The sequence below is a fragment of the Spinacia oleracea genome, chromosome 2 (assembly GCF_020520425.1).
Source record: "Spinacia oleracea cultivar Varoflay chromosome 2, BTI_SOV_V1, whole genome shotgun sequence".
In the NCBI taxonomy this organism is placed as follows: Eukaryota; Viridiplantae; Streptophyta; class Magnoliopsida; order Caryophyllales; family Amaranthaceae; genus Spinacia; species Spinacia oleracea.
In genome coordinates, this window is record NC_079488.1 from 113,285,978 (window position 1) to 113,304,538 (window position 18,561).

The following is an 18,561-nucleotide window of genomic DNA, read 5'->3' on the forward strand; positions in this document are numbered from 1 at the left end:
TATCTATTTATTTGTTAATGCCATATTAATCGTTGTTCTTGTATTATTTTTGCATATTACATATAATTGCATACAAAAAAGAAAATAAAAGTTATAATTTTACGCGGACCCGCATAAGACCCTAGACCCTACCCATACCCTGTCGGATCCATAGGGTCCGGGTAAGGGTCTTATAATTTTAGACCCTATAGGGTAAGGGTAGGGTATGGGTATATGTCAAAAAGTTAGGGTCCGGGTCCGGGTATTACTAGACCCTACCCAGACCCTACCCATTGCCATCCAGTGAGACAAGTGGTAACATTAATGAAAATTGGAAGACTTATACGAGAGGACTCTTACAGCCTAACAAGAAAGCAACGTCTCATAAAAGGTTAACGATGCAACTCTATGTGCATGTACAAACTTTTATATAAGGCGGTCTTACACAAAAGACCACATTGATGTCATATAAGTTAAGCAATGAAATCAATTAGTTAAAGACTTGAAGTAATTAGTTAAGCACTGAAACAAATTAGTTAAACAATGAAAATAATTAGTTAAGAACTAGAACTAATTAGTTAACCTATAGAACCAATTAGTTAACAATCAAAGTGGTCTTTCCGGTAAGGCGGTCTTACACAAAAGTTGTCGATGTGCATGTGCATGTGCAAAATATAGACCTAACAACAAGTATATAAAAAGTATTGAATTAAATAAATGTTTCCTTAGTTAAAACTTAATTCCTCCCATTTTTGTAGTTGCAACGCTTTATTTTGTTTGTCAATGCATATTTTGAACAGTTAATATATTCAAATACTGATAAGGAAAAATTATAAAAAAAATTGATTTTTGTAAAATATATATTAAGACGAATCTAACAAGATCCCACATAAATATGTTTTCCTAAAGTATAGATCATCAGAAATAAACAAAGTAGATTATGTGAATAGTGCAAAAAACAAAGTGTTGCAACTATTTTGAATCGGATGAAAAGAACTTACATCATAGCAGGTCGGTCAATTAAGGTCTTATATCTAAGAACGTCTTACGTATATAACGCTGAAACATGCATCATTTTCAAAGAGAGAGTCTGACAATTTGTTGTAACCGTAGTGATGATTTCTACTTGATTAATTTAAGTGTATTCGAAAATTGATGTCGATTGCGTTCCGCTTAAAATTTTGTCAACGAATCAATTGAATTTAAGTTACAATAGGGAGATAAACCAACGAAAGGGAACAAGAAACCAAACACTCTAAGCTAATTCCATCACAGGGATGCGGACGAACAAAGACGAACTCCGTTTATTTTATGAAGATTTGTTGAATTTAACATACAATTGGTGAGAGAACGGCCAAAATAATTTCCGAAAAAATAGACTATTTCTTAAGGTCGTGAAAATAGTAACCTAGAAAAAAGGATACGGGGAAAGAAAAGAGAGAAGAGTGAATAGGTTAACACACAATGAAAGTAGTTCCAAATACAATAGTTAAGCTAAAGAAAAAAGTACAAGTACATAAGCCATTTTTCTTAAGACAACTTATCCAATGCACCATTCTTCCTTCAACTCGCTTTTCAAGAGCTCAATTTCATCTTCTGGCAAGAATGTCATAATAAGTTTATTACCATTACCACCATCAATCCCGTTTTTTGGGCCTGGAAGTAAAACAATAACTCCTTTATCCCCTATCCCGCCAATAGTGTAGCTAGCAAACCTTGGACGTCTCCCTTTTATTTCGAAACCATAAACATTCGCTTCTTCCATGTCAACAAATGTAAGATTCGCTCCATAAACAACAAAATCATGTTTTCCCATCTCTTTGTTCACCAATTCTTCAACCATGTCACTCTCGTCAACTACGTTTTCCACAACCAACTGTATCAATTCCATTGGATCAGCACTTGATACTGAAAAAGTAACCTCGACTGTGCCTATTACTTGCCCGTTATATGGTACTATTTTGTGTCTTTTAGTTGTTCTTGGTCTACATATAGTCACAACATTTGTGTCCAAATCTTTCCTAATTTTTGCTATGGACTTCCACATAATTGTTGTAATCACCTCAAAACATGGGCTTGTGCTATTATTGTCATTCATTTTGGAACCATGTACCCTTGAATGCAATTGATCAACTTGTTTTGGACTAAGATTAAAAGTGAATGTACCAATTTTACAATTAGTACTAGGAATGACCCAATGGCTACCCACCGGGTTTACCCGTTTCACCGAAACGGGTTCTCGGGTGGTATTCGGTGGCGGGTATTCGGGTTGTGGAGGATCTTGAAGACAAATAATTTTTGGTTGTTGGTGGTGGCTTGTTAGAGATTGACCCGGACTACCTTGCATATATTGGCCCAACATATTCATAAATTCTGAAGCTGAGAATGCATCACCAAGTATGTGGGCCCAACTTAGGCCCACTGAAATACCTCCACACTTGAACCATGTCACCTGCAGGCAACATAAAATCACTCCATATTTTAATGGAAAACCTATAATGCTAAAAACAAAAAAATATGCTGGCAATGAAAATTATCATCAACAATATTATCTTAGTCGAATTCAACCCTAAAATGGCGTAAAAGGTAATTCGGAATCATGTTACACCCAACAATAGCAATTAACAATAAAAAGTTTTCATGTAATCTCATTTTACTTCTAAAAATATACTTGATATAGTTTTCCTTGTGGCTTGAGACCTTGTTTGATAAAGAGAGGTTTAAGGGGTTTTTTTAGAGGTTTTGGTCACTTTTAGAGGTTTGACTAGTCAAAACTTTTAAAATAGGTGTTTGGTAAAATTGTACTCCCTCCATTTCTTTTTGATGTATCCATTTCAGAAAGTGGAGAGTTTTTAAGAAAATTGGAATCTTGGTTTGTATTGGTATAAGTGTAATGAATGGGTGTAAGAAAAATGATTGTATGTAAGAGATTATAATAAAATAAAAAAGAGAGAAAATAATAAAGAAATAAGGTAAGAGAGAGGAGTGATAATGATGGGTGATAAAGGAGGTGAGAGAGTGGGTATATGGGGAAGGGAAAGGAATTAAATAATAGGGGTGGAGAAATTTAGGTTGGAATATGGGTAGAATCTTTAGGTATTTTGGTAATTAGATAGAAATATAAGGGTATTTTAGGATAAAATGTATGTCCAAAAATAGAAACGGATACAACAAAAAGAAACGCTTAAAATGGAAACGGATACAACGAAAAGGAATGGAGGGAGTAAAAAAAAAACATTATTGAAAAGAGGATTGAGCTAGAACTACTCATTTTGAAAAATCCTCCTTTCACCAGCTTCATGTTCAGAAGATTGTTAATGTAACATTATAAAAGACATTTTTGTTCATAACTACTTGTTTACTTAACAAAATTAAATAAATGCTATAAAAGATAAACGTCCATAAAATCCATTTACACAGAAATTAATTAACAACGTTTAACAAACCTCTATCTATACTATTATTAAAATTCCAAGGCAAAGAATGTCATCTCGCCACATGTCGATCTTATATAACGATGACGTGTCATATCGTCATCATATCTTTGACATGGCAACACATAGAAAATTCTTAATCATGAAAAAATATTAGTTATAGGTTTCGAACTTGTGACCTCTCATTTGTTAATCACACATTTAACCCACTATGCCACAACTCATTTGGTTGTTTCTTATACGTTCAAAATTATATTAAATCAATATAATTAGAAAGTGATCTAAATCATTTCTTAATAGTCTTGCACACTAATTAGTCATTAATTTTACGAGTTACTAATCCTTATATGATAAAGTTTATTAAAGTAGACTCAAAGCAAAATACATTGCATGTAATCTAACAAATAACGAGTTATATAATAATCTAATTGATCCATTTTTATACTATCCGGGGCATCGCCCGGAGCACTAACTAGTTTGTCACCAAAACACATTTATACAAACCCCTAGTTAAATCTACTAAACAAAAAGGTAACCAGCTAACTACTAATGCAAATAGAAAACAACTAAACGCTAAACTCTGATTTCCAAACAAAGCCTTAATTATTTTTTTTCTCTTTCCTATGAGATTACTTGACAAGTGACCGACTTTAAAATGGATTGTCTAAGATTCCAAACAACCCTAACTGCTAATACAAACTGTAAACAACTAAACGCTAAACTCTAATTTCTAAACAGAGCCTTAATTTTTTTCTCTTTCCTATGAGATTACTTGACAAGTATTTGACCGACTTTAAAATGAATTATCTAAGATTCCAAACAAAACTGACATACAAAAACAGATGGAGTAAATAAGATTAAGATTAAACACATTTATACAACCAACTTATCAAATATGCTAAACAAAAAGGTAATCAACCAATAAACTAAATGCTAAACTATAATTGCCAAACAAAGCCTTAATCTTTTCCTCTTTCCTATGAGATTACTTGACAAGTGACCGACTCTAAAATGAATTGTCTAAGATTCAAAACAAAACTAACATACGAAAACCAATGGAGTAAATAAGATTAAGATTAAACATGCACATTCATACAAACAACTAACCAAATCTACTAAACAAAAAGGTAATCAACCAACAAACTAAATGCTAAACTATAATTGCCAAAGAGAGCCTTAATCTTTTTCTCTTTCCTATGAGATTACTTGACAAATGATTGACCGACTCTAAAATGAATAATCTAAGATTCCAAACAAAATTGACATACAAAAATAGATGGAGTAAATAAGATTAAGATTAAACACATTTATACAACCAACGAATCAAATCTGCTAAACAAAAAGGTAATCCACCAACAAACTAAATGCTAAACTATAATTGCCAAACAGAGCCTTAATCTTTTCTATTTCCTATGAGATTACTTGACAAGTGATCAACCAGTTTTAAAATGAATTATCTAAGATTCCAAACAAAACTGAAATACAAAAACAGATGGGGTAAATAAGATTAAGATTAAACACATTTATACAACCAACTAATCAAATCTGTTAAAAAGTTAATCAACTAACAACTAAATGCTAAACTATAATTGCCAAACAGAGCATTAATCTTTTTCTATTTCCTATGAGATTACTTGACAAATGATCGACCGACTTTAAAATGAATTCTCTAAGATTTCAAACAAGACTAACATACAAAAACAGATGGAGTAAATTAAATAAGATTAAGATTAAACATATTTATAGAACCAACTAATCAAATCTGCTAAATAAAAAGGTAATCAACCAACAAACTAAATGCTAAACTATAATTGCCAAACAGAGCCTTAATCTTTTTCTCTTTCCTATGAGATTACTTGACAAGTGATCGACCGACTTTAAAATGAATTATCTAAGATTCCAAACAAGACTAACATACGAAAACAGAGTAATTAAGCTTAAGATTAAGATTAGGATTAATAAACTCAATTAAAATTACCTGCAACCAAACAAGAGGGGAGAAGGGCAAATCAGGACCAAGACCACCATTATCATCCTCACAAACAAGTTGATCTTGAAAATTACAGATATACCCCTCCATAGCCAACCACTCTTCAACTGTCTTATCTGACTTTGCTTCAACAATTCTTATACCAGCATCATTAAGCTTGATTGTTGGCCTATCTTCAGTAAATGACGAACGTACCCTCCCACAAACCATGAAATAAGCTATAAGCCAATCAAACATAGGCTTCTTCAACTCAAGAATACTTATAAAACTATTAGAACCATTAATAATGTTGTTGTAATTAGGATTAGTGAAGAAATAAAGGGCCTTAATATAATGTAATTTCATGGCTAAATCTATGCCTTTTAAATTATATAACTTGTTTTCTCCTGTTATTTTACCAGGAGCTACTGATGATAATTTTATGTCATACACTAACTTTTTGTTTTTCTCTTCCATGATTTTTTTTTTTTTTTTTGGGTTTTTGGTGTATGAAAAGAGATTTTTGTGTGACATGAATTTATAATACATGTACATGTTGAGAAAGTTGGATGAAGTTTAATGTGACTTTAATTATGACAACGATTTGTGAAGAATTTGGGCAGTACAAATTATAAATGGGGATGAGGGTTTTGAACCCGTGACTTTCAAAGTAGCTACATAATTAGATATGGACAAATTAAATAATGGAGTATACATACTTCTTTGTGCGAAGTGTTCATGTGTAGTACAACCAGTTGTACCTTACAAGGTCTAAAAAATGAACCCGTGATTTGTAAGGTAGCTATATTAATTAGATACGAATAAAATAATGGAGTGCCCCATTTAGGCAAAAAAAAAAAATAGTGAAAAAAGGAAGTACATAAACAAAAACGTACCAGACATTTAAAGAAGTGAAGTATTGAATGTATTTGGTGCAAAGTTGTGCAAAATTAGTTGGATGTGTGCTTTGTCATTTTGGGCAGTTATAACATAAGAGTCCAAATGACCATATTTAGTAATCTTACACCTAAGGCTGCAAACGAGCCAAGGCGTTTGGCGTTTGCGAGTAGTTTGTGAACAAGTTCGGTAAAAGATCGGTCCTTAAAACAAATGAACGAACTGGAGCAAATATTTAAAGCTGTTTAATCGAACAACATTACATTCGACTCGTTAATGCCCACCGACAAAGTTGTGCAAAATTGTTGAATGCGTGGTATGTCATTTTGGGATCTTATAACATTAAAGTCCACATGACCAATAAGTTTACACAAAAAAGCTACTCCCTCCGTCTCTTTTTGTTTTTTACGTTTGGTATTTTCACGCGTTTTAACGATTAATTAATTTGCATCGGGATTCCTCAAATTTTTTATTTAAACAAGATAAATTACGTTTATTTATAATGTTTTCACTTTTATCAAAATTCTGATATTGGGAAATGAGCAAAATTTAATGTCCCAATGGAAAAGTGTGAAAAATTTAATGTCCCAATGAATTTAATTGGTTAAAATAATAATTGAACACAAAATTTGATAGAATAATAAGTCATTTATGTGATAATATAAAAAGAAATGTAAAAAACATTTTGAAATAACCTAAAAGGAAAACGTAAAAAACAAAAAGAAACGGAGGGAGTAATATTTATATTTACCTGAAGTATTATTTTGTGGGAAATTTTATTGTGCTCACCTCTCTTTCACATGAATGGTTTGGTACTTTTTGTCACATCTTTTCGAAGATTTTGTAATTTATTAATACATTATGGGTGTGACGTAGGGATAATTTCTACACCCTGTTTTGTAGTTTAATTTAATTTTGTAGGGGTAATTCCTTCTTTTGCATTAAAAAAAGACTTCAATTTGTGGGCCTTGTATGGTACTCCCAAAGCTTAAACCACCACCAAAATAGTACTTAATTTGCTAGCTAAAAGTAAAAAGGACATTTATCATTTCACCTCTTTGAAAGCTTAAACCACCAAAACATATGAACCGTGGTAAAATCAATAAGGTCTTGGCTTACTAGTTAAAACGAATGACCTGTGTATAATAGGTGTTAGGTTCAAATTTCCTCCCCCATTTGTAAATTATTATTACCCTCGTGGCTCACATTTTTACCCCATAAAATAAACATCGACTGAGGGAAAAAGAACGTAATTAAATGATCGAACCAAATGTAATATGAAATCCTGGAAGCCTATAAAATGTTAGTTAAAGAAGAACTTGAAAGTTGAAACTCGACTCTACCTGAAAAAAATCCGGCCCAGTTTAGGTTATGTTCTGTTCACCTTATATCCACTTATTTCAGGAAAAATAAGTTCAAATAAGTTCAGTTAAGTTAATAAGTTCAGATAAGTTCAGTTTAAGAAAAATAAGGGTTGACCAAGTATAATTTAAAACTAAAATAAATTTTGATAAGTTCTAATAAGTTCAGGAAAAATAAGTGAAAATTAGGTGAATAGAACGCACCCCTAGATGAAAAATTTAGAAAGGCCAATATAAGTTGGTACAAAAACCACTTCGAACCCATAAGATTGATCGACCTACAGTTCAATACATCATAAACTCAGTAAAGGATTCTTAGTTTGTGCAAACATGCAAACAATATAACAAAACGAAGGAAAACCAAAAGATTGTGCTCATCACCAAATTCCGAACAACAAACCATGGAATGAGGATCGACATTTTCCTGTCAAAGAACTTCAAAATCATGCATCCACAATTGGAAACACTCACATAAAACATGGAATGAGGATCGACATTTTCCGGTCTGGGTCCGGTCCGAGTACAATCGGTCCGGTCTACGGGTCTAGAAGTATCCAAAAATCGGTGTTTGGTCCGGTCCAGGTTTGGACCGGTGAACACCCTTTACCCTACCAGATTTGGTTAATATTCCCCAACTGCAGCATCAAAGCCCTTAGAACAACAGTCCTCAGACTCAGATCAGTAAAATGAGTACAGAAACTGATAAATGCAAAACTTGAATGCATAATTACCTGAATATCTTGTAAGTAATTTAACCAAAATCTCAGTTAGACTAAGAGTCTATGACACTTTGTTCTAAACTCACATTTAACAAAAACAAACAATATTGATACAAGAGTTTGGCACCAAGATAAACAAGAAAAGAAAATCACAAAGTTCTTGAATATACTTTCGAATATCAGATGATAAGGAGACTGGATTTCAATATACTACTTACAACCGAGAGATTCAATATACAATCGAACTTAGGCAGCCATCATGGCCTCGATGGACATTGCATTGCATCAGGCACTGTACAACTAGCTAAACTGCTTGGCTGTAAAGACGGTTGTGGGCCGGGTCAGGTCGGGCTTTGTGCCCACACCAAGCCCACTCTGCATTGTGCCAAGCCGGGCCGAAAAGTTCGAAATAGGGTCTAGGCCCACGGGCCATGGTGGGCCTAACGTGCCCAGCCTATACCAAGCCCACTCATCATCGTACCAATGCTGGACCGAAAAGTTCAAAACAGGTCCCAGGACCACTGGCTGTCCGGCTCGGGCCGTTGTTTCTAAGCCCAATTTAACTAAATTTAGCGTACCTTGTCATTCTTTTTCCAAAATTGCAGCCCAGGCCCGGCCCACGACTTCGTGCTCATGTCGGGCCATACTTTTTCGTGTCGGGTCGTTCCAGCACCAGCCATCTGTTCTTGTCTGCAACAGTTGGCTAAGTAGTGGAACTGGTGGAATCCGGCTTCAGCCAAGGCTATCTAAACCCGGTTCGGTGTCTCGACACCATCATCGAAACCCACGAGCTACTTCTAATCATTGTTTCCTTTACAACGCTCAAAAGTTGCCATTGTTGTTCAACTGAAGGAATAACAATGACTAGAAGTGCAACTACTGCTATACACCCAGAAATGCAGAACAGCCCATAGAAAGGCTTAGGGCCTACAAATGTGGTGCTGTTGTTTATGGTTGAAGTGGAGCATTTGTAACGGGCGAACATATCTTGCTGCAAACCCTCAATTTCTCCCCTTTCAGTTGCTTTCAAAATAGCCTGTGACATGTCTGAGGATAGTACAGATCCCTTATGAAATGCCTGAGATAACAAACAACATACCATCATCGAAAATTATTCATTTAGGCTCTGTTTTGTTCACTAACATAAGTTCGGATAAGTTAAGGAAAAATAAGGGCTACCTAAGTACAAATGTACAATTTATAACTAAAATAAGTTTTGATAAGTTCTACCAAGAACAAATAAGTTCAGATAAGATAAGTGAAAATCAGGTGAATAGAACGCATCAATCGCCTCGAAGATACAATGCAAACTACGAAGAGTTAGGCTTTGTTCTCTTCACCTTATTTTTATTGATTATTAGATCAGACCAGAAAAAGCAAAAAACACTCAGAGAAAACATTCAGATCAGACCATACCAAACCAAAACCTAGAAAAATCATACCATATCAGGTGAAGAGAACAAGGCCTTAATACCACGAAAAGAAAAAGAAAAAAACATTAATAAAGTTACTCACAAAGCCAAAACCACCAAAGTTGTAATATAAGACTAGACCAAAAACTTAGAAAAATCATACCAGATCAGGTGAAGAGAACAAGGCCTTATACCACGAAAAGATTTTTTATTTATTTTAATAAAGTTACTCACAAAGCCAAAACCACCAAAGTTGTAATATCATACTAGACCAAAAATTAGAAAAATCATACCAGGTAAAGAGAACAAGGCCTTAGTACCACGAAAAGAAAAAGAAGAGAACTTTAATAAAGTTAGTTACTCACAAAGCCAAAACCACCAAAGTTGTAATATAAGACTAGACCAAAAACTTAGAAAAATCATACCAGATCAGGTGAAGAGAACAAGGCCTTATACCACGAAAAGATTTTTTATTTATTTTAATAAAGTTACTCACAAAGCCAAAACCACCAAAGTTGTAATATCATACTAGACCAAAAATTAGAAAAATCATACCAGGTAAAGAGAACAAGGCCTTGGTACCACGAAAAGAAAAAGAAGAGAACTTTAATAAAGTTAGTTACTCACAAAGCCAAAACCACCAAAGTTGTAAGTTGGTCCTGCAAGAGTGTAACCCCTGCAATACTTTGTAAGAAAAACTTTCGCGTGTAAGGTAACAAAGAAAGCGGCCTTGATTTCACCGTTTTCAAAAGCTAGAGGATAGTCCTCAACAGAAGGCATTTGCTTAATATTCTCTGGCTTAAAGTGCAAAACATCAACTAAGTAAGTACAGACGAAAGAGTTCCGATTACACCCAACAACAGCATTCTCCCTTCTTAGAGACTCCACATCTTTCACAGAAGGCAAGAGTTGAGAAACAGTCATTAGGGAGGTAAGTGCGGCTTGGAAATATATTGTAAGCATCAGTACTAGGAAATACCATGGTACAAGGACCATCTTGGATAAATTGCTCCTAGGTGACTCCTCTGAAAAAGAAAACAGTATCGATTAATGAAACCATACACATAATTTAAATGGTAATACATTGGTTACGGCTAGAGCTGGGTTGGGTTGGGTCGGAATCAGGCCGATCAATTTATAAATCGGTTGAGATTTTCCCAACCCAATCTGACCTTTTTACTTAACCCAATCCGATTATAAGTTTGATTTACTCTTTATGTGTAAATTGACTTGACTATTAAAATGCGGGGTGATTTTTTTGAGGCAAATCTCATAGCAAAAACTAATACTCCAATGTGTATTTGACATGAATCAAAACGTCAAATAATTATTTAATATTGAAGGAAGAATGAGAAATAAAATCTTTCAAATAACATTCTACAGATGTATATTACATAATTGATTGAACTTTTTTTTTTTTTTTTGAGAGGAACATAATTGATTGAACTTAAACGGGTTAGGCGGGTTGTTTTCGTGTTTTCAACCTAACCAACCCATTTAATTTAACGGGTTGGGGTTGGTTGACCCATTTAATTAAACAGGTTGAAAATCGTGACCCAACCCTTTATTATTGGGTTGGGTTCGGGTTGGGTTGGTGGTTGGATCAGCTTTTGCCACCTCTAGTTACGGCTTCATTCTTTTCACCTGATAAACCTATAACTAAATTTTTTAAGGTAAACGAACAGGCCGTCTGCGATATAGAGCGCACACGGCGTTAAAAGGTATTCAGTTAAGGATGCTTACTTTGTGCAAAGAATAACAAGGTGAAGGAATACCAAAAAACTGTCCCAAGTTGCTGTAAGACTGAACCACCAACAAATTCTGGATTTCTTCGACGTTCTACTAACCATACAACGAATCCTATGAAGAGGCCCATCGATAAAACGAGAACCCACATTTTCTTTTCGAAGACCATTGTAAATATCCACATTTCCTTTGTCTTGTCTTCTTTGACTGTCACAATCATATTCATTCCCGATTTCACAAAAGGCTGGGAGAAGTCAGCCCAATGGTATCTTTCTTCTACTATCAGGATATCACCAACCGCTGCATCAAAGACCTATACACACAATCCAACACCGCGCTTTTCAGTATAAAATGCCTATAAATGTATTCAATTAGACAATCAAGATGCGTTGTACTTGAAAAACAAGTTCAAGATCAGAATCGGATTGTATAAAATGCTTGTAAATGCATTCAATAGCAAAACTTGAAAACTCCAAAGAAATCAACAAGTCAAGAAAAAAAATGACGCTTACCCCTTGATGGATTTGATGCACCATTTCATCATATTTGCCAGAAAATGGAACCAACTCAAAAGGAAGATTATAAGGAAGGTACTTAAGAGAAGCATTAAACACATCTATAACAAATCCTGTGATGGATGTCCGGTTATCCACGATGCTTACATTAACCAGATGAAAAGCACCAGAAGCAGGCACACCTATTCTCAGTGGCTTTGCATTTGTAGCAGTTATATTCCATCCTGTAGGAACTTCCTGCTCACCGCCTGGCCAATAAATAGGGCCTAATTCAACAAGCATGACGTGATCATTTTGCGAAGGAAGTTTCTTTGAAAAGCCAAACTCAGATGACCAAAAGGCTAACACCCTGTAACTTTTCCCAACTACATTGATGATTTGGAAGTTCGGAAGTTTCCCTAGTTCGCCATTTCTAAATCTCACATTCCCGCTCAATCCTTCAAAGTTACTCAACAAGAGGTTGAGGAACAACTCTTTAGAATTTGACTTTGTTGCTGCATTTTTACCCTTACTAATCGCGTGTATAATGTCATACGCCCTCAAAGCAAACAAAGTTGGATTCGGATTTCCATGATCATAGGGGAATTTGGCGATGTATCTTTGCTTGAATTTAACCTCAAAGTCTTTGTAGGATTTGCTGATATCAAGAATATTTGTTTTGTATCCAACGACTCCTTGCATGGAAGCAATGACTGATGAATCAACAGAATCTAGTAAACTTGCAATCTCATCTGATATTATCCAGACAAACCCTTTTTCTATCATCCCCATCTCACTTGCCTTTTGAAAAAGACAGGTGGCTAATTGAAGGGAAGAATGCAGAAGTACAAAGACGCGATTGCCCCCACTTCTGAGTTTGTCAAGTTCTTGTTCAATTGTTTTTTCAGGGTCCGACAAAGATGATATAGGAGGAAAGGCTACCTGATGCTCTATAATTGCATCAATAGACCTTAGTGAATCAGATAGAACAGCAAGAAGTGCAGAATCCATGGGGAAAAGATTGCTTCTTTCATATATAACTGTCACTTTTCTCCATCGAAAATACCCAATAATGGCAGAAAGGCATTGCATATGAATGGAGAAATTATGTGACAATTGGAGCAAATTTGATGGCGGTGGTACTAAGGGTGGAGACATAGCAGTTGGAGTTAAGAGAACAATAGGAGTGCCCAAGAAATTCTTATGAATTTCTGATAAGAATACAGCTTCAGATAACGAAAATGTTCCCAATAGGACTTCAACTCTCTTATCACTTATAATCTTGGATGCTGCATGAACCAACCGAAAAATTATAAGCTACAATGAAGTTTGTAATCGGCCTTTCACTATTAAAGAATTAAAGGCAGTTTAACAAGTCATTTAGTTTACTTAGACCTGATGAAATTTCGGGCTGGGTCGGGCCACACCTTAAAAATTCTGCCCATCAGGCTGGGCGGGCCAAAATTTGGGCCGGGTTTTTCTGCCCAAAACCCGCTAATTTGGGCTCAAAATAGCGGGCTTTCCAGGGCAAATTTATAACTAAAATTGCAAGTTGCCCAAAACCCACTCGGATTTTTTTAACTCGGGCCGGAAACAGGCCTAAAAGTCTGCCCCAAACCCGCTATTTTTAGGTTGGACCAAGCCAGCGGGCCGGGCTCATGATGATCAGGTCTAAGTTTACTCCATTATAGTAATCCATAAGCCAAATGCTAGAACACACTTTTTTAATACAAGAGAGGTATGTTTAATTTCAGTGCAGAAAAAATAAAATTAAATGCTGTTCATTCTGGAAATGAGGCAGTATAATCTTACCAATGGCAGTGGCATGCACCGAGCTTTCAGAGGAATCTCGAACATGCAGAGCAATCTGACTGCAACTGTCTCTGTATATATCGCGAACTGCAATCTTCATGGCTATTATCTGCTCCTTTCCCACACGAGCGCTGCCATCTATTACTGCACCAATGCTGGTGACAGCATTTCTGTGTACTGAGCAATTGTATCTTCTTACACTGGCACCGCCTTTGGTGCTTAGCATCAGCAGCAAAACTACAAATATGTAGAATATGTAAGGCATAATTATATAACAGTAATCAAAAGTTTTTTATTTTAGTTCAGTAATCAAGTAAAAATGCCCTGGACTATTTATGCTAAAACAATAATGTTACACCTACAAAATCTATTCAAAGGGGATTTGGAAGGACGAAAAAAAACAAAAACTTTGACTTTGACTAATTCACACTACCTTAGCTTAATCCCCATATTTAAGCTATAATTTTTGTGATTTGACTAAACATTCCTTTGCAAACAAGTCAGGTATGTGCTATGGTAATGCATGTACCATGCAACCATGTAGTTCCTAGTAAAAACTTGATTGGATGTAGTCTTCGTTATTCTGCATTTCTGCTTACTTCACTAACCAAATGTTCAAAGAATCAACTTATTAAAGCAATTAATAGTAAGTGTTGTCGTCCTCAACGAAATTTAAACTGCAAATCGTCCTCTGCTCAACCTGTGACTGACTAAGATATGACTCGACTAATGCAAAATCTACAATTAGATCAGCATATTATTCATATTAATAAATCAAAATAAGGAAACTGTCAGACTACTTATATAGTTAATTAGTTATATTATATACGTTGATCAACATATTATTCATATAATACCGGCTAGTTACTAATTGCATAATGTCACAGATTAATTAATCTTCTCACACATACAATAACATTAAACAAGTCAACATGTGTAAAGAACTGTATTATTATGCATGCTAATCAAAAAATTATAATTTAATCTTATTGATTGGCTGACTTCTACATAATTGAAATATATACACAATCCTTTTTGTGTCGGGGTTTATACAATTCAGTCTTAATCTCATCCTCAACTGTTCGGACCCTTTAAAGGATTGATTATCAAGAACCACATACATGAGTCACATGACACGCCAATTTTTTTCTTGCTAATCCCCGTCTATCACTAACCAAAAGGCCGAAATCCATTGACATTTCCAATCCAACCCACTGACCTATTTAATGCACGTCTTCTAGAGGACCTCATACTTGAGCTCGGGGGTCAACATAATACTTCAAAGTTCAAACACATATCTAAACATGTCGTACCATTGAATGGATGAGGTAGTATTTAAAAAACTTATGGTCGTACACAATATTTGCGTTACATTATTGAGAAGTAATTTATGTTACTACTTTGTGTACTTAGGGATAAACCAAAAAAATTGTCGATCCCCTGATTAAACCTGCTATCAGCTCTCTTTCTCCAGCAGTAAAGTCAACAACTTTTGCTTTCAATTACTGGTCCATATATAATTTTGAAGAATGTTGAATATTACCAATTAAGCAAGGACCACTACAAAAAATAATTAAAAGGGGGACCATAATTTGTTTTATTTTTTTCTTTATTCGACGAGAACACTTTCCAAAGAATATTATTTATGGAATGTGATCAAAATTAACAAAAATTCAAACATTCAATCACTTGTAGTTTCCTAGACAAACACTTCCTTCGTTAACTACTACTCCGTACAAGAGATCAAGCATGTACATTGTACACATTAGACAACATGATGACTAATAAAAGATTGAACTTGAAGGAGGGAAGCTACCTTGTAATTGAACTAGAATATTTAACATATCTACGACATCAACGCATTACCACATATTTATGTATATATATTACAATTATTATGTTAAGATTATGAAAGGTGAAGGGGAAAAAGTTGAACAAAAATAGATAAACTCTGACTTTGGCTTATTCAAACTTCAATAACAATGTATGTTCCTCTGTTTGATTTTTCTTACAACGTTTAACACTCATTTCTGGACTTCAAAGGTTTAAGTGGTTTCGTCATTGGAATGTACATGAAATAAGTGATGATAAGGTGAGAATCGGAGAGCCTAACCTTCCAAAGTGTTTGAGCCACCTACGTCTCTCGAGATATTCCGTACTGATTTTAAGAAGTCTCAATTTTACAATTAAAAATACACGAGTACGAATAAACTTTTCATTCGAGCTTTGTTAGCACTTTAGCATGTAGGCTTGTAAGGGTTTTTAAACGTCAAGTGGCTTATAATCAAATTGGACACAAGTCCCCCAGTACAACATTTTTTTAATAAGTCGAGTTCATTTGACCAAATATAATACATGCTTAAGTCAAGTTCATTCGACCTAATCTGATCCAATCTGTACATGGCTAGTTTTACATGGCTAGTAAGTTGAATTCATTCGACTTAATCTGAACATGAATAGTAACTCGAGTTCATTCAACCTAATCTATACATGCCAAATAAGTTGGCAATCAAGTCCTACGGGTTAATTCAAATCGGGTAATATTCGGGTTAGTTGTGGATGTCAACTAGCTTAGTTGGTAAAATGAAGGGCATATTTCCAAGATCTGTGATCGAATCTCGTCTGTACCATTTGTTGCCTTGTACTTTGTGACTCTTTTTTCACCAAAAAAAATATTCGGGTTAGCTTATGATAGATCAATTGCAGGCATGCAGCCAAAATGGATTCAGCCACAATTGATTTCAAGTCTAGGTCGGGTCATTCTCGAGTTATCAAAGGTTCGTTGTGACCCATGCATACAAATCACAGTGACAAAATCAATGGGGTCTTTGTCTTTCATTACCAGAAACTTAAGCAACATTAATGCAGTTCATCTTCTAAACAATAAGTTCAATAACATGACTAATTTGACAATAATTAGTTAACAATCATCCCCAATTATCCCCAATTTCCCCAAAACCAATTTCCCCCCAAAAAAGCTCGATGAATTAAACAATTATGCAACAACCAAATTGAGCATCAAATTGCTAAAATTACTCATCAGAACGAAAAATTAATCCGAATTTATGAAAAAAACAAAATCGAAATCAAATAAAGACGAAACCTTTTGGACATTTTTGCGAACTTCCGTAGAAAATCTGGTTCTTCGCCAATATTGATCTTCATCATCGTCATCTTTTGGAGTATCTGGGTTTGGTGGGGCCCAAATTCTAACCCACCTGGGAGTAAGATTTGTGTTTTTATTGCTATATTTGGGCCTGGTGTCTTACCTTGCCTTATATGGCCTGTCCTTAGTCCTTTTGGACTTGTGATGTCTAACTCAACCTGAAATTTTACAGACCCAATTCAACTTCAATGATTTTAGCCTTTTAGGTAAACTTGGGTATCAAATCGGGTCATTCGTCAATTACCGTCCGGATGTAATCGATTCGGATATAGTTGGATAACATTTTGTGTGGGATTATTAAGCTCATGTGGATTGAATGTGAGGATATTTTTTTCGGGTCAGGTTTTTATCGGATATCTGTCAGATCGGGTCAGTTTTTGGCAGCTCTAGGTAGAGTGATTAAAATTTAGCTGATCCTTTTATCGGATATATGTCAGATTGGGTCAGTTTTTGGCAGCTCTAGGTAGAGTGGCTCAAAATTATCTGATCCTTTTATCGTATATCTGTCAGATCAAACCAGTTTTTTGCAGCTCTAGGTAGAATGGCTGAAATTTATCTGATCCAATATGATCTGATCCAATCCGACCGCAAATGGAAAAATAATTGAAGTCACCTGGCGGGGGAATTTCGCATATATTTCATATGAACACGGGTATGAATCATCCTCTGATATGACCACGTGAACCAATTAGGTTTTATTTGTAACAAAACGTAGAACCGGTTTAAAAGTTATAACTTCTGGAGTTAATCTAAATAACTTGTGTAGATTAGTTTCTTAAAATGTCTTGGAGATTAGTACCTAAGATCATATACTAGTACTTTTTGTGGCTCTTTTTACACTAAAAAAAAGGATGTTTTGGTGAAGTACAATAGTGTTTTAGAAATATTGCTATGTTTTTAAAAAACAACGTGTACCCCCATGGTTTGCAAAAAAATTGTCAAATGCCTTTAACCACAATTCACAAATGGGATGTTAGCCTTGTTCATAAAAAGTAACACAAGATTCATCTCCTTTTCCGTACTCTCTAATTCCATCACTAACCTCCAACAATTTCTTATCAAGTACGGAGTATACACTTTTGTTGTCAAAATAAATCAATATTACATGAGTTGTACTATACCTAGGTTTTTTTTTTTTTTTTTGGACGTGAACTACTCTTTGGTATGTGAATGTGTACAATCTGACACACTTCGTTATAGAGTTTTATACGTGTACCGTCGGATTATCTCTAAAAAAATATTCTGGTATGAATGATCAATTTTATTCACCCAATTAAATTGAACTTCATAACATATTTATAAAGCTAGTTGACACACCCTTAAAAAAATGCAATCCGAATTTCTCTCGCGCCAATCGAGTGTCACACCATTATCCATATGCCACATTTGCGTAAAACATGTGGTATATTAACCTAATTAGATCATCGCACATACTGGCCCGCTCAAATAAAAACGCAACCTAAAGAAAGCCAAACAAAACCTCAAACACCATAATTAGGTGCGGACCAGATGGCCATGGCCTTGAGCCCCTGACTCTAAAGACGGATGTGGGTCATGTTGGGCTTCGATTCG

The 18,561-nt window shown here is 34.9% G+C and overlaps 2 protein-coding genes across 3 annotated transcripts; both read right to left on the reverse strand.

The window, feature by feature from the left end:
* Positions 1-1,400: 1,400 nt before the first annotated feature.
* Positions 1,401-5,903, reverse strand: LOC110783652 (protein ECERIFERUM 2). Its single transcript, XM_021988023.2, has 2 exons — positions 5,392-5,903; positions 1,401-2,431 (listed from the first exon to the last, which is right to left on the reverse strand). Exons 1-2 carry the CDS (start codon positions 5,857-5,859, stop codon positions 1,520-1,522), a joined length of 1,380 nt encoding a protein of 459 aa, XP_021843715.1. The 5' UTR covers positions 5,860-5,903; the 3' UTR covers positions 1,401-1,519.
* A 2,442-nt stretch (positions 5,904-8,345) lies between these two features.
* LOC110783565 (glutamate receptor 2.7) lies at positions 8,346-17,085 on the reverse strand. 2 transcript variants are annotated; one of them, XM_056837909.1, is made up of 6 exons: positions 16,927-17,085; positions 13,824-14,060; positions 12,030-13,300; positions 11,515-11,830; positions 10,399-10,796; positions 8,346-9,437 (listed from the first exon to the last, which is right to left on the reverse strand). In XM_056837909.1, exons 2-6 carry the CDS (start codon positions 14,047-14,049, stop codon positions 9,102-9,104), a joined length of 2,547 nt encoding a protein of 848 aa, XP_056693887.1. In that variant the 5' UTR covers positions 14,050-14,060; positions 16,927-17,085; the 3' UTR covers positions 8,346-9,101. The 2 variants fall into 2 exon arrangements, with proteins under 2 accessions (XP_056693887.1, XP_056693886.1); XM_056837908.1 differs by lacking the exon at positions 16,927-17,085 and having other exon boundaries at positions 13,824-14,103.
* Between the last annotated feature and the right edge of the window lie 1,476 nt (positions 17,086-18,561).